Source organism: Cephus cinctus, unplaced genomic scaffold (genome assembly GCF_000341935.2).
Source record: "Cephus cinctus unplaced genomic scaffold, Ccin1 Ccin1_scaffold0173, whole genome shotgun sequence".
In the NCBI taxonomy this organism is placed as follows: domain Eukaryota; kingdom Metazoa; phylum Arthropoda; class Insecta; order Hymenoptera; family Cephidae; genus Cephus; species Cephus cinctus.
In genome coordinates, this window is record NW_014332897.1 from 437,288 (window position 1) to 456,526 (window position 19,239).

General features: G+C 46.5%; 3 protein-coding genes across 5 annotated transcripts in view; 1 reads left to right on the plus strand and 2 right to left on the minus strand.

Annotated features, from left to right (window-relative positions):
• LOC107264546 overlaps positions 1–5,224 on the minus strand; it is a 6,550-nt gene extending 1,326 nt beyond the window's left edge. Inside the window, exons 1-5 of one of the 2 annotated variants that reach the window (XM_015732917.1) lie at positions 5,161–5,224; positions 3,260–3,727; positions 2,633–2,912; positions 2,447–2,539; positions 232–1,083 (exon numbers count right to left, since the gene is read on the minus strand). In XM_015732917.1, the coding sequence (XP_015588403.1) occupies positions 275–1,083; positions 2,447–2,539; positions 2,633–2,912; positions 3,260–3,727; positions 5,161–5,166 (1,656 nt within the window). In that variant the 5' untranslated portion in view covers positions 5,167–5,224 and the 3' untranslated portion in view covers positions 232–274. Of the gene's footprint in view, positions 1–231; positions 1,084–2,446; positions 2,540–2,632; positions 2,913–3,259; positions 3,728–5,146 lie in introns of both variants that reach the window. The other variant, XM_015732919.2, reaches the window with a different exon arrangement.
• A 3,884-nt stretch (positions 5,225–9,108) lies between these two features.
• LOC112493893 lies at positions 9,109–9,884 on the minus strand (the record flags this gene model as incomplete). Its single annotated transcript, XM_025081796.1, is given in 1 exon segment — positions 9,109–9,884. A coding segment is annotated over 1 exon segment (333 nt), but the record flags the coding sequence as incomplete, so codon positions are not given.
• A 748-nt stretch (positions 9,885–10,632) lies between these two features.
• Positions 10,633–18,105, plus strand: LOC107264549. Of its 2 annotated transcripts, XM_015732925.2 has the most exons (7): positions 10,633–11,257; positions 11,621–11,807; positions 14,820–15,336; positions 15,419–15,630; positions 16,147–16,209; positions 16,324–16,427; positions 16,507–18,105. In XM_015732925.2, the coding sequence occupies exons 2-7, from the start codon at positions 11,739–11,741 to the stop codon at positions 16,733–16,735; spliced, it is 1,194 nt and encodes a 397-aa protein (XP_015588411.1). In that variant the 5' UTR covers positions 10,633–11,257; positions 11,621–11,738; the 3' UTR covers positions 16,736–18,105. The 2 variants fall into 2 exon arrangements, with proteins under 2 accessions (XP_015588411.1, XP_015588412.1); XM_015732926.2 differs by lacking the exon at positions 11,621–11,807 and having other exon boundaries at positions 10,640–11,257.
• The last annotated feature ends 1,134 nt before the right edge of the window (positions 18,106–19,239 follow it).

The following is a 19,239-nucleotide window of genomic DNA, read 5'->3' on the forward strand; positions in this document are numbered from 1 at the left end:
GGGGGGGGGGCGGGTCTGAGATCTGCTTTCTCATTGGGAAGAAAGTTTTGCGCGGTAATATGAAAATTTCACCAAATTACCGCATGACCGCATTGCGACAGAGTTGCAAGGAGGTAATGCAATACGTTGACCTTGTGTCAATTGGTCAAGTGGAGTTCTTGATGGCAAAGAGACAGAGGTCAATCGCATTCGTTTAGGAAATTTCCTAGTGGTAAAAGAAATGCGATTTACCTTGGGCCGATGACTCATTGTCAGAGTCCAGATGGGAATCAGTCTATATCCTGTGAATCTTGGTATCCTTGAAAGCGAAGCCAATGGAGGGTTGTATTTCGACAGCACTTTGACGCCTGAATGCTCCGTAACCGTTTACAAAGGACTGTTGAGAAACTAGAGGGATCTTCGAGGGCTGCCCGAAATTCGAGGGAAAATTGTTTGGAACGTTTTCTCCGTACCAACTGTTTGCCGCGGGGATGATCGGGATCTTTAGAGGTTCGTCCAATTGAATAGCGGAAAACGGCAGAGCATTGAAGTTGTTAAAGGACTGAATTTTTGGCAACTCGTAGGGATTCAGGTGGGAGTTGGGCGTCTCGAGGAGCGACTGTATCTGTTGAATGGAATTCGAATGGCTACTTAGCGACGGTTGACTGTTGGGTCGTTGATATTCGTGGGAGGGCGAACCGAAGGGGGAGGCGAGGGACTGAATCTTCTGAGGTTCCACTTGATCCACTTGATGATCCTGGATGTTCGAATGCTCGTGATTTGCGTCCTGAAGCTTCTCGCCCTCGTATTTGTTTAACGTCGAGTGATCAGGCAGTCCGTAGCTCGTCGCTGGCTCGTATTGGTGCTCGTCCTTGTGCTCCTTATAGTAACCGTCATCTAGATGATAAGAGTGTCCTTGGGAGCTAGAGGAGGTCGCGGAATTGCTCCCCTTCGGGGAGCCACCGAAACTCTCCTCGAGGGCGGCCAAGCTGGGATGTCGTGGGTCCAAGTCCAGTTGATGATGGTCTTGATGAGAATGGTCTTCGTCGTGATTGTGCTCCGGTTTGATCGGTTTCAGGATCAGTAGGCCCGCATGAGCATCGTCTGTAAACGTAACGTCTGTCGGTCAGTTAGCTGCTGCAGCGGGCATTTTTGTGTTGCCCGGTTTAAATTAATTCTAAGCGAGCCCGTAATTCAGCGGGACGAGTAAATTAACGCTTAAGGCGATTCAGCTGTGCAGAAAGCGAATGAAGACAAAGGGAGGATCGGCTAATTCGAAGATTCCAGCGAAATTTAATACGCGGCTAAATATTACAGTTCCTTCTCGAATCTCGGCTGCTCGTAGCGTCGAGAAACTTTCGATTCTTCATTCCGAGATGCACGTTGCGATTTCACGTGGGCACAGGTTGCCGTCGGAAGATACGAAAGTGGAACAGTGGAGCCGGAGTCCCCGCGGCGAGCGGGAGTCACTCGAACTATGCCCCTCAATGTCCTTCGCAGTTCCATCAACTCGAAAAACGAAGACACGCGTTGGTTACACGCGCGGCTATGGAAACTTACTTCCGGCCGGCATCTTCGAGAAGTTCTTAATCATAGGTGCGTGTGCATATGTGGTTTCGCACAGAGAGGCAAAGTGTATTACTCGTAGCAAGTATGCTGTTCGGAATCAGTTTGAGTGGAAAAATTATAATGCGACGCGACGTTCGCGCATGCGTATCGGCTCGCCCGTCGTCGAGAACTCGTTTCGATGATGTTTCACTTTTATATTTTGTTTAGAGAGACACGAAGCGCGAGAGTACGAGGCGGTGAAAGAGATGGAGAGAGCAGTCATCGATTGGACGGAGAATGTTTAGTAGAAAGTTCAGATGCGCATCGAAACGAAATGCCGGTCGGTGGTTCCGAGAGGCAAAAACTTCGCGATTAACACGAATTCGTTGATCTTTGAACTTTCCGTGTGAAATATACGTCTTTTAGGAAAAATTATTTTTGCTAAAAAATTACATTCTTTTTTATTGCTCTCGAAAGTCCGGTTCTTCTAGCTGGGCTCTTATCATTTTTTTTTTTTTCAATGAGCAACGCGTACCGTACGCGATTTTCAATACTTTCTTAAAGGAGGAACTTCCAATGACGTGGATAGGCAAAACGATACTCAAGAGAGCAAGAAATTTGGACTTGGTGTGGACAGTAAAGGAAAAAGGCAATTGACTGGGACTTTCAAATTTCGGTTGGGGCCCCTGAGCCAACTGAGACGGCAACTGAGAGTTCAAGTTCAGGAACGACGAAAGTTACAGTCACGCTAGGTTGATCTTCGAGTATAAGCGAGATATTCATGTTTCCAGACGACATGCAGCCTCCTCTGGCGGATTTGATCCTTCCGCGCTGTTTGGGCCGATAGTCACCGAGCGTTGGGAGAGTTTTCAAAGAATAACCAAGTAAGACAATGCAAGTGATCAAGGCACTGACGTACCGTCCGAAGGTGAGGCGTAGGCGGATGCTGATGGTCCGGAAGATGAGTATCCGTGAGCACTGGGAGGTGGACCGTCGTAGCTGACGTCGTGACCTGTTAACGATCAGACCGATCAGATTGCGGGCGACCAGAAAGACTTTTTAATTATTCTGCCGGTAGAAAAATGGATCAATTGAAATTACTCACCGCTAATGACGGCCGGGGAGCCGTAGGTGTAGTCAGGATGGGAATGGCTGCTCTTTGGCGGAGTCAAGAGAGCACTGCTCGCTATGTGACGGCCAAGGGACGATATGGCCTCCCCCTTGGCGCTGATTATTCTGCCTTTGGCAGAGATAAGGTGACCACCCCCTTTGATCAGTTGACCCTTAAGGGCGATCGCGCCGCCGCTTATGGCTTTAAGCGCTTGGAAAAGCGTGTTGAGAATCGCCTTCTTGAACGCCCACACATCGAAGGACTTGTCATCGTACTGCGGAACACATTTTTTATTTCTTTTTACGTAATTTAGTTCCACGTTCGTGTTATCGGTTGGACCAAATCTCTTGTATGGGATTAATGATCGAGGATCTAGGATCTAAGATAGACCGGTTGGACGAGATGTGGAGGCTGTCGCGGGACGTCTTGTGGCGAACCAGAAGAACCTAAGATAAATAATCGAGAAAAAGTAGATTGGGTTTCCCTCCTTAATAGAAATTCACAAGACCTAGATTCCCATGGATAAACGTTATAACACAAGTCCCTCTATGTACAACGTTTTTTTCGTAAAACGTAAGAGTCACGTAAAAGTCAAGCCAGGATTAAAGAAAAAGAACTTACGGATTGAACCGGCGGTCCGTATTCGACGATCTCGACTGGATGACTCTTCCCGCTGGACGCGCTGCTGGCGCCTGCGACTCCACTGGAGGCGCCTGCAGAAGCGCTGGCCAATTTGCTAAGAATTGTATTTGCGATTCCCGATAGGAAACCGCCGGATCTCTTTATCCTTTCCTGATCGAGGAGTTCGAGTTCCGCATCGTTCAGAGGATCGAGGGACGTTTGAGACTCGTGCGACCGTTTCGTTCTTTCGAATTCCGTCTGCAGTTCTTCCGGTGAGAATGGGAAATAGGCTTGATGGTCCACCTCGGGATCGGTCGACCTTTTGAAGGGAGCCAACCTTTGAAGCTGTGCTGCGGCCTTCTCCAGTATCTCTGCTTCTTGAGCTTGACTGACTTTTGGATTGGAAGGACCCTGAAGGGAGGCGGACTGTGTCATCGCGCAGCATGATATCATCAGGAGCGCCAACAGCTGAAATCGAAATCCATCACGATTAAATTGTCAACCTCTTTCCATCGTGATCGGGCGAGCATTGCGACCGGAGGGTGCACGTGTGATCCACGTGCAAAACGTCTTAACTGGCAAAACGCATTAGGTCGAATGGGCTTCGCGCTATATACTATCGAATAAAACATTGGATCTGTCAATAGATCGAAGCGTTCTGACTGAGCTCATTTTTCCTGTGAAAGCGGGAGGGCAGAATTTACAGGGAAAGAAGGAACCTAAATTAATCGAGTCAGTTACATCGAACGGACGAAGCATCGAGTCCAAAGGCGCGAAGGCATAATGAAACGCATGAACCGGGTCACGACCACGCGACACGTAATTTCATATTAACATTTTGTGCACGTTCGTCCTTGTCTAATAGATCCGAGGCTCGAGGGGAATCAGACATCAGCGTGCGGGTGTCATTACTTTCTATAGAATCGAGCGACTCGGTAATTATCTCTTGTTTTCGATGCCGGCCAGAAAGCAAGGACTTTGGCCAATTTCCGGCAACTCGGAAGGCACTGAAGTGCAGAGCAGCGCGGGTAGGCTCGTGTGTCGCCTTGCAGCAAGTGGAGCGACTCTGGTGAAAGCAAGGCAGGATGGACAGCAACAGCAAGCAACATGTACGCGCACTCGACACTGACGCCCACACGCGATTCGCCAAGTGTCGTAAAATAATGAAGCCTCGTGGAAAGAATCGTCGTTTGGCCTGTCGCATTGTCCACGAGAAAGAAAAAGAAGAATCGTGTGTTATCGGTCGAGTGAATTTGAGACGGCGTGACGCGAGGCCCGAAGAACCGATGCCGATCGCTTCACCTTCTCCTACGAGGATTCGGGGGATTCGGGGGATTCGCGAGAAATTCATCGGGTTCAAAGACCGCGATGAAACCTCCGGAGTCTGGCAAAGGACAAAGTCCTCCTGAACGAAAGTGATCGTGGCCCGAGGTAAAAGGTGTGTCCTTGATCTTGTACCCGGAGTCGCTCAGACTCGACCCAGATTCTTTCCAATTCCATCGAGTTTGCGCCTTCGAAACATCCTCAGCACCTTTTCTCTCTCTCTCTCTCTCTCTCTCTCTCTCTCTCTCTCTTCGTCTCAATTTTCAAAGACAAAAACCAAACTAGGAAGACCTGTCACACAGGGCTGAGTATGCGTAAAAAGGATAGGAGCGTCCAGCCTGAGCTTTCTTTTAAAACTTTCACGTGGATGAACTTGTGCTCTGCCGGGACCTTCACTTCCAAAGATTACGCCTCGTGCGTGGAGATGCGATCGGTCCTGACGGTCGCAAGAAAGGTTTGATTTTTAAAAATTCAAAGGATTCCCACGATAACGAGACATGCATTTTTAAAGCACTTTCACTGTCCTCCTGAATCCGACCCATCTTCTTTAATCAGCCTCACTACCTTGTATTTCGTACCTGCATTGTGAATTTCGCGCTAGACCGGAGGAAGCACACGGCACTCTCACTGAACTCACTGACCAGCGCCTTCACCCATTTCCTCTCTATATACTCTCTCCCACCGTGAGGTTGCCAGTTGCCACTTGGTACACCCTCTTCCTTCTCTGCCGAAATTTCCGGACACGCTTCATCAGCTTTGATTTTAACAGGATGGCCTTTATGGAGCTATCGAAAATCGTTCCCTCTCGTTGTCTTTTTTAAAGCATTTTTTTGTCCTTTCTATCGCAAAAACACTATCGCTTATCCTTTGCGAGCGCAGAGTTATCGAACGTAGATCAGTGGGTCCTTGTAACTACGCGAGGTATCCATGTAAATGGAAGGAGGTGAGGCTCGCAACGGACGAAATAAAGAGTATTGTATTATAAATTTCTTTTTTGGTTACCATACCTTATATTATAGGGTGCGAATTACGTAGGCAGTTGGCAAGGAACTAGCCGCAATGAAGTATTTCCTGTGGAATGACATGGGCTACGCTTGGATGAGCCAGGCAAATTGAAATTTAAATTATCGGTTTGCCTGGGAAAGTTTAAAAAATAGGGATCCATCATAAAGGACAGCTATTTTATCTCCGTTTTTATTGATTTCTAGAAAATCGACCGTACTTACACCGGGAGTTGTGACACTTGGGAGATTCTTTCAGATTAAGAAAGTAAATGATAGGAACCTAATACTTCAAAATCAAATTTTATTGTAAACAGTATGCATATTCCACAATTTTATTTAAAAAGTTGCGAAAATAAAAGGACGGAATGCTTATTGGCAGGATTCAGTGTTCTTGAAAATTTCAATTTCGGTGGCTCAGGAACTCATCTCAAGATCCATTGGCAGTTCGAGCGCAGAGACGTGATTCCGGCGTTTTCGGAATATGTCCTAATTATTGGCGCACAGCAGCCAATCGGCACGGCTCCCTCACGACTTCATAACGTTATGCAAAGTATTAGAGTTTAAGGGGATAGTAGATTTCTCTACTTTGGAAAATTGACAAGCAATAACGCGTTAATACCGAGACTCGATTAGCCGTTTTTTATTTTTTAATACAAACCATTATTCGGCCAAGCGCTCGAAATAGAGTTTTGCCTGGAAACGAGTTGGGTGAAGGGACGTTCGGCCTTCGTCACTGAAAATGAATACGTGCCGTCGCGATGCATTTGGCGCACGTCGCTTCTACGTTCTTACTTAATATAGTACCTCATTATCTTTTTATCGAGCCTGGTTCCCTCCTCGCGTCTCTCGCTCCATGGAAAGTGAAATTCAATTTGCAAAAAATGGAAAAAACAGAACGGAGAGCGAATTTACGGAAAGTTGAGAAGGTTGCTTGTTTTCCTTATTTTTCGAATAAAAGACCCCGAAAGAACTAAGAATCAATGGCACGATATGCCGTTATTTGTTTTCGCCATCAAAACTCCCCGTGCGTCTTGGAAACGCATGGCGTCTCGATGCAAGTCGACGGCTGGAAAAGTAAGTGCATCGCTGCTGCTTAATTTGCAGGGTCGAGACATTCTGCTAAATTTCATTGGGATTCGCGAATAGTCGCGCTGATGAAAGTGAACTGGTGAAATTGTTGCGGATCTACTGAATAATGGATCCTATGTATACCAATGCTATCTTAACCCTTGGCTGGATCCATGGGGTCAATTTGACTCAGCTATTTTTCAATCGCGATTCTCGTACATTCAGGATCTTTAAAATTTTGAAGGATTTTTTAAATCTTTAAAAAAAACTCGATCTACAGAAGGTTTTATCTTAAAAAATATGTGTTAAGAAATAACCAAAAAAAATTTCAAGCCAAAATATTAAAAACAGTTGATTTTATAACTAAATTTTCTTTGGGGTCTTCAATGACCCCACTCGTCAGCTATGTTATCACAGACAAAGGATCCAGCTAAGGGTTAATTATTCGATCATCGAATTATTATACACTCTTTCGTATGTGATATATGTATACATATATACAGTCTGTATCGAACAAGGACCGCACTAAAATCATTTCCATGATACAATTAAATCCTTCTGGCCTAAGATTCATTAAAAAATTCCCGCTCTAGGATTGCTAATTGAAAGGGCCGGACCGAAATATCTCCTAACCGAACGGGACTCACTTTCTCTCAAACCTGGAATTAATTATTCCCACGTAATAGACTAGTCAGACGACCCATAGGTGGACGAATTACCGCATTCTCCGTAAACCAAGAAGATTAGCAGTAGGTGCAGTTTACTTTCTTGCTTGTTCGTATCGAGGAGCGCCGTCCAAAATTATATTTAGGAAATCATAGTCTTTGCGCTTCCTGTCTCCCCAACTGCCTTTCCTGAAAAAGCAACCAACGAAAATATCGGCTTGTGCCATTCCAACCTCTGCCGTTCCTCCACTCTCTCTTTTCGGTAGATGACAGGACGCTTGCCGAATATTCAATAATTCTCATTTAATGAATTTTCATAGTAGCCAATTACGTAAATGATCTTTTTCGATGAAACCAGAGTAGAAAGTGTTCGGCATGGATAGAGGACATGTCTCTTTATCGGTCTTCCCGAGTATTTGCTCGTGTGCAGCTACCTTCCACATGTGAGACGCGCACGTACGTCCACGTACGCGCACGAGGAGACGTCCACCTTTAACAGTCACAATTCGATAATTACAGGAATTACTTATCCTCCCCGAGAAATTACAGTGATACCGTCGCGAATTGGTAGGACTGCTTCAATTGCAAGGACTCTTCCTAGAATTATGGGAGGCTAGTTATCGGATTCCAAAATGGAAGCCTCCTCCAGTCGTTACACTTCCTTCTTGATCGTTTCGATGGGACTACTTCAGACCATTTGTGTATTGGATAACGAGTATATTATTCAGTGAAGTGAGGTAAACCGGGTCGAACGGTGAAGCATCCAATTTCGTTCTAGATTCATTCGTTATCCTGGATCCCCATTATCCGGAGACAAAAGAATCACCATAATGGTAATCTCGACTAGGTTTCCCATGAATAGGCAGATAAATAAGTTATTAACTTAATCTCGACCGACGTTCGGTATTTACCTCGCTGCCTCCTGTAAAGGTTTCGTTATCCAGTGCCTGGAGTGCCAATCGCTCTGCTGGGGATCGACAACTACATTATTAACCGTGGATAACTATACCAACGAGCACTCGACGATTTTTCAACGCGATTACGTCGATTCGAGAACTTTGACGAAACGGCGACTCTGCAATACCGACGGTGTCCTAAGAAACTCGGCGACCTGAACTTGTAGCCGCACTCGAACAGAGTGCGAGCTGAGTAAATTTAATTCGCAGCCTGATTCGTCCAGTAAGATTATTATATTATATATTTCTGCTTAGCAACGGCACGTGTCCTGATTAAAAGCCGGAAAGCCGGAAAGCCGCAATGTCCGTCCTGTTAACCACTGCAGGTCTCAGTAACTTCCTCAAGATTTTAATTATTTTGCCGCGACTGAGGAGAGATATGAAATTGACCTCATTTAAAATGTAACAGAAATTTTATGAAATTATCTCTAAAGCTTTCGTGTCGGTTTTAACTTGGTCAGAATTATGAGTTCTCCTGCAAGAAGCCATTTGCCGCTCCCTTCTCCGTCTCCGTCGATAAATTTACCTGCTTACGTAAGTAATTACGGTGGATCGTTAAAAAGTCATTTCGGTGCTAATCACTTTCGATATTTATACGTGCTCCGGCATTGTGCTCGAATTAGCGTGTGCGAATGATGCACGAGGAGTGAATGAGAAAACAGGCGCAACAGGTGACGGTATCGGAAACCGTCGGTGCCGGGAACCTGCTTGCTGTGAGGAATTACGTTTAAAGCGGCTGAACATCCTTCGATCCCGACCGACTTCCCGTCCCGATTGATCCCTCCTAGAGAGCGAAGGATCCCGGCTGGCATGTCAAGAACTGCCTGTATGCGTTTAATTGTGAGTCTCGGGCGGTTTAATTCAGCGATTGCGTCAGGAGAGTCATGTTACGCAATACCAGTACAATAAGGACAGTACGGAGGAGGAGCGATGCTGTTTCCGACAGCTCTTGCCGTCAAAGGTCTCTTATTGTTCGACGCGAAAAACCGAAAGACCGGAGCGTCTGCGAGATTCGTAGGAACGACGGTCGACGATCTCGAGGCTCAAGACTTGCGTCGTCCGAGGGAATCCCTTCGTTTCGTAATAGTTTATTGCACTCGGCCTCAAGAATCTTAACCTCTGCAGATTGAATCTATTTTATGCCGAAGGTCAGGCTAGGTGTGCCAAACGTGTTAAGTGAGTTTTTCAGAATGAGAAAATCGTAAAGAAAGAAGAGAAGAAACTCAAAGCAGAACCAATTTGGTAGGTTCTGTTCTTGAAAAACACCCAAGTACGATTAAATACACGGCAGGCATGAATAATTGGTCGTGGCCATCGTGAATCCACCCTGCGCTTGGTCGTCCTGGGTATTTCCGAGCACGCCAGCCGACCGTATCGGCAGCAGATCCAGCAGATCCAAGCAGATCCAAGCAGATCCAAGGTCCTTCAAAATCAGAAAGTGATCTCGACCAGCGACAGGGAAGTTTCTGGCATCTTTGCCTTTGCCAAGATGCCTCAGCAGCTGCTTTTGTCTCTGGACGCCATCCAAATTTTTTATTCGATTACGCTCTCCGCAATATCCTGCGGGCAGATCGCCTGTGTGCAGCGCACTGTATACGTATACAGTGCGTCGTGCAGCAGACCACCCGGTACATAATTTTCCAGCGGAAACAGGAAATGGTCATTGCGCATTCGTCATCGGTCCCGACTTCTAGAATGTTCTTAAGAAAGCTTCAATTTTCTTAACCTTATCTTCCTCGGAGGAAATGACGTCACGGGAGACGCGAAGACTGACGGGAAGTGTAACCGGGGACGAAGGTGGATGGCGCAGGGGGGTGGGGAGGGAAGTGCAAATTACGTCCCACTCGCATGTGACGTCCGTGTGGCTTTCTTTGTTTCCAATGAAGCCTAAGTACACATGGGTAAGGGATCAGTGCGATTGGCTGTAAAATCAGATCGAGGACGACGCGCAGGCAGTCCTGAATCGCTCTTCGAATGACCCTTCGCTCTTGCATCATAGTCACCGGAGTCTCCGGAGTCTCCGGAGTCCAGAGTAGCGCTGAACAAGGAGCTGCCGTCGTAACTTGATTGCAGGTATCGCGCGTAGCTGACTTGCTGCCTTACCAGCAGCAAGTAAGTCTAGCAGGTAAAGAGTTTGTCTTTAAAAACGCGGCTTAAGTAAATGGCTCTCGCGACGCCGCCAACCGCGCGCGTTCCCTCCCCCCTCGCCCTCCTCCCCGACTCGCCGAGTCAATGCGTGGAAATACTATCAAGCGCTACTTGACCACGCACGCCCCCCCCCCACTGTCGAGTCTTTCGAGTCTCTCGAGTAGCGCAGTTCCCCACTATGGGGCGCACTATGTCATTAGCATAAATAACGCGAATGGCAGCTGACTGCAGGTCAATCAGGTGCAACTCCTCGTGAAACGTGCAGCTAGCAGGTGGAGCCTCCTCGCCTTCCTCGCCTTCCTCGCCTTCCTCGCTCGCCCAAGGTCGCCTGTGCTTTCCCAGAGTCTCCATTCCTTCGGGAGTCGATCGGCGCTCGTGGACCAGGGCACCAAACTTCGGCGTCGGGGTGCCTGAGCGTCAGGTGCGGCGCGAAAAGGAGCACTTGAAGAGAACGAGGAAGAGGAAGCCGGGGGGCGAACGGAGATTCTCGGGTCGTGTCTGCGTTCATGAATATGCGCCAAGAGTGTCTTAGGAGTGTGTCAATATACGAGGTACACCGGTACCACGCGCGACCAGTCGGCCAAACAGTAAACCGATATTCGCTTTGTCGTGCGTGCGAGCGTGTCTGTTGAAGAAAAAGCTGCTCAGGCTGCCTGTCGAATTTTCCCTAATTTCATTCGATTTATCGTGGTACACGCGTGCTCGTTGCGCGCAGGACTGAATCGTTTAAGTGCGCGATAAGAACTGATAGCTCACAGCTGGCCAACAATGGTTCCTAGGGCTGACAAAGTTTTGGGATCACCCCTGTTCACAACCGTACTCACTCTTCTGCTGGTAAGTCACTCCTGGACATTGCAAATAATCCTGACCGGTGCCACTATTGTTCTGGTAATTTCGAAAATTCCAAGTAGGTCTTCGGTCGGTCTACATAATTCAGAGTGTCATTGACTTATGCTTTTTTTTTCATCGCCTAAACGCACAGTAGCTCCCATAGAAATCGAAATTACCTCCATTTAGATGTTGAAGTGGTCCTCTGCAAAAGTCACTTAAGGGGTTATACAGCTTTGGTGGGGTCGAATAAATCGATTTTACAAAAATAATATATTTCGTTTGTACTGCCCTTTAATATTACACTAATAAAATGTCATTGTACAATTTGCAAAATTAACGGAATTATGGAGCCAAACGTTCGCGCAGGTACTGGACAGTGGTCGGCGCCCCGCGGCGCAACGAAGGGTCCCTCTCTGACATTCGAGTATTGCACCAAAAAGCTTTTGTCTTGGCGGCTCTTTTTAAAAGGAATTTGAACCGTTAGATGGGGCCAAACTTATTCACAGAGAGAACAGAGAAGCAAAGAGGATTATGTATAGTGCACAGCAGGGAGGTAAGTATAAATTACGAAGACCGAAAAAGGGCTGAGAGTGAGACTGTAGAAGGGGCCCAGAAAAGGACATTAATCGTACGGGGACTCATAGAGGAAGTATAGAGGTTAACAGAAGAGACGGAAGGATCGATTGGGGAATGGAAGGCAATAATAGAGGCTAAAGGAGGAACGTACGACGAGCGAGGATGGACGAGGATGGAAGTCGAAAGAGAAAAGACAAAATGCCGAAGGAAGGAGGCTAATGGATCTGAGAGAGGAAAGAGGATGGTCAATCGTAGAACAGTTGGGAATGGATGGCAAATGGGTGGCAAATGGGTGGCAAATGGGTGGCAGAGCAGCCCAGTCGACGACGACCAAAGCCTCGGGGGATGTTGCGAGTGTTGCGGCTGTGTGCACGGTGCAGCGAGATGTGGACCAGAAGGAATTTTGATGTAAATTTTGCTCTGTTCTGCGATTGTCCAATTCGTGTAGTAATGGTAAACTTGAATGTACTCCAATGTGAATGAATAAGAATCGTATGTTGAAAGAACTTTGTATTGCTGCATGTTCAATTTCTAATAACAAACGAATGAAGACGGAGCCACGTGTTCGGAGTCGTACACTCAGTGTCATTAATGTCTGGATTTATCGACTGAGTTTTCCTACTTAAATAGCACGAGTGGGACAGAGAGAAAAATCGATTAATAGAAATAGCTGACTGTACGTAATCGAGGGTGTCATTAATTGCTCGTAGAACTCGAGAACACGTGGACGCACGCGACTGCCTTAACGATTTTCTTTTCTTTATCTTGAGCCAAGCGCACGTTGGCTCCTATGGAAATCGAAAGTATCTCCATTTAGATGTTGAAGCGTTCCTCTGAAAAAAGTCGCTTAAGCGAAGTGCCGCGATTTCACGCAGTCACCACGCACCGCTCGTATAATAACGCGTCGCTGCGAGCGAAAGAAAGAGTCGAAAGAACCTCCCAGCTTTTGTCAATATCATTATGCAACCACGGCACCATCTTATTTGCATAGGACGCTTGTGTACGGGCGATTCCGAGAATAATCGTAAAAGTCCTCGAGATTTCCGCGATTGGCTGGATCGCGCCGAACGAATAAAAGATGAGGCAAAATAAAGGAGGATAAAAACGAAAGAGAAAGGGATCGATCGGGCCCCCGTTACAATGATACTTCGTTTTCGTTTGCGGTTCCCCCTCCGAGGGAATAGATCATCCCAGCCCGACCTGAGACTGGGAGGCTCAATTACACGTAAAAGAGAGACGGCGTCCAAGAGAAACAAGAGAGCCCCCTGGAAGATGTCTCGTGCGCCGACAGATTAACTGGTTATCCTTGCTCATATTCGATCTCGAGAATATCGGCGAGACGTTACGCAGAAGACATCGAGATTATTACGACTCTGTATTTTCGTACAACTCCGACTCGCCAAACATGTCGCTATAAATATGTCATCTGAAAAACGTAAACGCTTAAGCAGATTTACTGAACTCGTGAACATATTTCCATATTCGCATGTTCGCGGTAACGAATGGTTTTCGATTGTTTTCGACTGATTTGTCACGCATCATCTTTGAGAAAAAGCATTGCCAATGTAAATTGAGCTGCGGGAGAGAGAGAGAGAGAGAGAGAGAGAGAGGAGATCGTGCCTGGTGTTCGATATGACGACTCTTTTTATTTGTCGCTAAAAATAATTAGGAGGTGAGTAATGTCGCCAGGAATACTGTACGCGAGGGACCCAGGAGATCGTGCCTGGTGTTCGATCATCTTTGAGAAAAAGCATTGCCAATGTAAATTGAGCTGCGGGAGAGAGAGAGAGAGAGAGAGAGAGAGAGGAGATCGTGCCTGGTGTTCGATATGACGACTCTTTTTATTTGTCGCTAAAAATAATTAGGAGGTGAGTAATGTCGCCAGGAATACTGTACGCGAGGGACCCACCGATTAGGCCCTAAGAGCGCCGAATCAGCAGCCTGAACTCAAGATCCTGACCTTTGCCCATCGGAATGACTGAGTCCCCCGAGACATGTAAGAAATTATGTAAGACACAAAACCCGCTACATCGGAGAACTTCTTTCGCTCGGCGAACGTGCACGTGTGTTCGAATGTTTATCCGAGACTCCGCTGGAATTCCCTGGGAGACTCCGCGTCCATGTGCGATTGCGCGCGCGCTCGTCTGCGTATGCATTGCGCGATCCGCCCGTCGCCATTTCTCATTGCCGTTCCGGCCGGCATTCGCAGCGTCGGCCGGCCGGTCGACCGGCTGATTGCCAATGACGCTCACTCCTCGCCGGCGAATAACAACCACCAGAGTACCCTCATTCTCAATTGTCACCGAAATAATCGTACAGCAGCGGATGCTGGATCGATCTTATGGAGAAACCGATTGCGGTTATGCCAATCACGAACCAATAGGAGCCGATAAGGTTTCCGCTCGAGAATTCCCAGATCGGATGTTCGCGCGCTAAGTGAGGGCTAACGAGAGGAGAATATAAATCGACCGAAGGTTTAATGACATTCTCGGGAGGACTTTAGAAAAACAGGCTCTCAGATCGATTCGGTTCCGCACATCGAAATTTGTGCCCGGGCGGAGGCCCGACCGAGCGACGCGTCAGTCCGTTACTCAAACTCAGCAGCTCACTATTCCCCTGGGCTGGAAACGGCAAAAACCCGATAGTAGAAGGTCCATCTACTGTCCGATCTCGTTGCTCTTACAGAATATGTGACGTAGGAACATCATCAATCGGACGGAAGTGGGGTATCCGTAAGAGGGACAGAAAGTAGATTTCCGATCATCCCGGCTGCAAAGGCAAGAGAAGGAAGAAAAGCGAGAGCGCTTCTACAAAAGGAGAGAGTGCCTTGACATTTGCGATTTGATTGGCTCCGCTCGTTAAGAGTCCATTCGTGCTTTCACGCGTCCTCGTCCACCATTGTCTGTATTTAAAGGCGGAACCTGCAAGCTGCAGTCGCTACTGTCGTCCTATAACCAGACTATCGGAAGGTATGATCTTTTTGTTGCAGGTAGTGCAAATCACCGGAAGCTTCCCGTACAAATGGTTCGGATTTGGTGGATCATCTCCGTTTCAAAATGACGAGCCGTTCAGTCCTTACCGATCTCCTCTCCAACGGCCGACGTTCCTGAAGGACTCGGAGGACGACGACTACGTGCCAATCAGGTACACCAGCGACACTCGTCTCCCGGAGGACGCAGCTTATAGGGCAGACCAGCCGAAAAGTCAGGCGACGCTCAGCGCTCGCATTGGTGAGTCAGGCAGGACTTACGATGCGGATGAGAATACGGAGCTGGTCCAAAGAGCTATAGAAAATAGGGATTTGCTGAGCCTAGAGGAGTGGAGGGAATCCGTGGGAGAGAATCCATCCAAGGGTTTCCAGAGGGATACCTCCAGCTACCAAAACACCCGCGACGTAAAGTTAACCTTAGGTTCGACGGGGGACAGTTCCAATTACTCGTCTTCCCAGAGTCAAGGAAAGACGCGGTCGAATGTCAGAAGGGAATACAATCCGCGGATGTCAGGGAGTGAGTGGCGACCTAACATATTCTTTGGAAGATTTATCCAGTAAAAAAATCCAGTAAAAATTCACCTTCTCCATACTTTTAGTGCCCACTGCAATGGACTCTATGCAGGCCGACGAGAAGATCGTCTTCCCGTCCGAGGAGAATGAATCTCAAGCTCACAGATTCGTTCCGGGTCCAGCATCCATTTGCAAGGATAACACCTACTGCGAGCACTCTCCAGATTATCCGGAAGGTTATATTCAAACGGCCATCAGGGAGCAGGAAAATCTTAAATACTTCACAGGAGTCGATGAGGTGAGCTCATCATTCTTTGGGTTCCAACGTAAAGGAAATTGTGATTTGACGTAATTCAATTTGCAGTTTTCATTCCTAGACGACAGAACGACAGCGATTAGATTAGAGGACGTTCATTGATGACGTAACTAAGTTTTCCTTGACCTAGCGTAAATCACACGATGACGATTCAGCTCGGAAGCAGGAATCTTGGAGGTCGTTATGAGACCGGTTCTTTTATTGCCGTATACAAATATTTATATGACATCCATGAAACTGTGAAGAAGATCCGTACATGATCAAATCTATATATGTGTTGCATATATTTCACATATGAACGATATATATAGTTTCTTACTTTTATTTCGGGCCCGTATGGAACACTGATTGATCCTTTTGATTTGAGCACGTTGATACGTATATCATAGAAATATGGCATTATATGACATCGACTAGGCACCAAATGAAAAGGAACCTCTTTGATAGCGAACTTTATTACTTCCTGTCGCAGATGCTTCATCCATTTTATTTTACCAGGTCGTCAATATTATACAGCGGATAGACTCCCCTCTTGAGGACACGCAGCTCTGCGTCTCGACTGTAAGTATTGCGTCAGCGGAGGTAATATCATGTCGCTCCGATCTCAACGTCTCAAGATTGTTGCGTAGCCCAGTAGAAAATCTAAAAAATCTAAAAATGTCCATTAAACCGCAGGAACAAGTGATTATTCCGAAATCGGCGGAAAACAGGGAGAAACAGTGGCGCTACATTGTCAATCACGGGAACGTCACCCAGGGAGTGCGAATTGAAAAGTGCCAGTAAGTTCGGCGAGGAGCATTAGTTTGCCAAGGGAGAAAGGTTAAGAAGGAAAAAGATTAAATGTTTCCTTTCCCTCAGGAACGAAGACAGCGAGTGCAGGATCTTCGACAGCGTCCCTAACGGCTACAAGACGAGCTGCAAGCAAAAGTACATCTATCGGCAGCTGATGGCATTAATGGCGAACGGTTCCGTTTCGCCGGACCTGTTCCGATTTCCGGCAAGTTGCTGCTGTCACGCCAAGTTCACCGGAAATGTCCTGACGCGGATGGGAATGAATTTCGGCAAAACGAATCAAACTTCGACGTAAATAAGTGAACAAGAAGGAGGCGTAAACGATCGAGAAAATAGCGTGGACCATGTCGTGCACGAGCGAGATCGATATATGTGTGCGTGTGTGTGAAAGAAAGAGAGACAGAGAGAGGGAGGGAGGGAGGGAGGGAGGGAGAGAGAGAGAGAGAGAGAGAGAGAGAGAGAGAGAGAGAGAGAGAGAGAGAGAGAGAGAGAGAGAGAGAATTATTTATTTGACCCAGGAGCTAAGCTTCCTGATGGCCATAGGCAGGTTTTACATAGCACAGTCATATAATCTTTTTTAGTGAATAATTTACCAAAAAACGATCACATAAGAAGCCAGAAATCAGCTGAAAACAAAAATAATATGCATATATTCGAGTATTATATTAATTAATTATTAAATTAAATTAAGTTACGTAAGTCAAGTTAAGTTACTAGCCAATCGAATTTGCCTCACGTTCTTTTACTGCCATCAGGTATAAGTAACAATGTGCCCGAAAATCGACAAGTGTTGAAGGCAAAGTCACTTTGGGGAGAGAGAGAGAGAGAGAGAGAGAGAGAGAGAGAGAGAGAGAGAGAGAGAGAGAGAGAGAGAGAGCGAGAGAGAGAGAGAGAGAGCGAGAGAGAGAGAGGAGAAAGCACTCACTGTCCCATGAGAATTAATGCCGGGGAACGTGAGATCGTTGCGATGGTAACGCCTCTCTGGCATCTATTGGAATTTGGCCGTAACGAACGCACTGCGAAAATCAATCGAATATTGAAATACCACTTTGTACTCAGGTACAAAAATTAATTCCGTCTGCATACGTGTCACGTAAATTGCGCCTGATCGCCTCATCAGTCCGCGTGTATATAATATGCCTGCATATACGGTGTGCGACGTCCTGGCGTAACTTGAAAGGATGCTTAGAGACTCTTCGTCTTTTAACTTAATCTATTTCACGCGGCGAAGCATCAGTAACTGTAATGACAAATGGGGGAAAAGGAACAACGAAAGCTGCTTTCTGCACTGGATTTTAAGTGCGGTTTGACTCTCGGCCGATTAGGACGGAATTCTTGTTTCCACGTCGATGAAACTTTGAAGGATCGGTTACCCACGATTTCAAAGAATTCTGGACCCTGGGGATTTTCACGTCACGCTCAACAGTTCTACATGCGTATCGGACACTCGCTGCACTTATCATCCTACTACGTCACGAGTGGCATAGACGCAATGTGATATTACCATTATTGCTTTTAATATAAGGAATAAGTTAATCTCATTACTATATTTTATAGTACTTATCGTTAATGTTATCATTTTTGTATCTTCGCTTAGGCTCTATATGTAGAGGCGCCTAGACGTATCAAATAAAAATCGCATTCATAAAGCAAAACTTAGCTCCCTCGTTCATTTGAAAAATTATTATACTCGTATGCTTTGTTGAGTTTAAGAAACGATTCTACGCGATCAGCAAGATACTACAAAGGCGCTGAAACGAAGAATTTCAGATCAAACGAACTCATAAATTATACTGACAGCATCAGATACCTCAGGCAAAGCGATATATCGAGCATTTGCTCCGGAAGCGGCGCTAGTCAAACTTCTAAAAGGGTCAAGTGTCAAACGGAAGGGAAAACCTTTTTCTCGAGTTGGGAAATAATAGTCACGTTTTCTCTGCTGTCAGAACCCCGTAATAGAATTCAGTAGCCTCGCAACATGTTCTCTGTGAACACGTCACTGTTCAAACTGGACGTTTTCAAAATGTCTAAGAGCGTCAATACTCTATAGTAGATTCTAAACTTGGAATTCTCAAATTCGGGCGCGAACCGGTAATTCTCGACTGAAGGATGAGTAACGAGACGAATGGCAGAGAGAGAGAGAGAGAGAGAGAGAGAACTCTGGCCAATCGAGGATGCTGCTGTGGCTGCGTCTCCGCTTGTTGCGCCTCTTCAGGACATTCTTTTTCTTGGAGAAACACAAGCTAAACAAATTGCGAGCCATTGGTAGTCACTGCGCTCCAGCATCGTAGCGACGTTTTCATTAGTAAAGACGAACTTTAAGGGAAGTACAGTCACGGCGGAGTCACTGATGACGGCGTAACAATAAACGTTGCTCGCGTCAGTCACATAATCCTTTGAAGCCAAGTGCAATGACGGGTCAATGGAGAGCCTTCTGGATGAGGTGAACTTTCAAACGGTCCAACGGGAAAATCTTTAAGATCTTAATTGTCTTGAATTCTGAGGATTATAGGAAGGATTCGAATTGTTCTGATGTCACTGCAATTCGTAGAATCGAAGGCATTTAAGTCTATCCGGATTCCCGAAGTCATTTTCTTCTCTTTTTTTTCGGTTTTTCCTTCCATCCAACCATCTGCCGATGCAACCTTAGGCCCGAAACTGCAGGTTTCCCTCTGCAACGCACTTCCGGTTGTTCCGGCAGCAGAAGGCCTATAGCGCCGCAAACTCGTGACTCGTGTCGCAGATCGATTTATCTTCTGAAGAATCCTTGTCAACATTTTTCATTAGATTTGGAGGGGG

Bases quoted from the DNA above. Each gene is read 5' to 3' on its own strand.
- LOC107264549 (XM_015732925.2), top strand. From the start codon at position 11,739: ATGGGGCCAAACTTATTCACAGAGAGAACAGAGAAGCAAAGAGGATTA. The intron at 11,808-14,819 runs GTAAGTATAAAT...TTTTTGTTGCAG, and splicing joins GTATAGTGCACAGCAGGGAG to GTAGTGCAAATCACCGGAAG. The intron at 15,631-16,146 runs GTGAGCTCATCA...TTATTTTACCAG, and splicing joins ACTTCACAGGAGTCGATGAG to GTCGTCAATATTATACAGCG.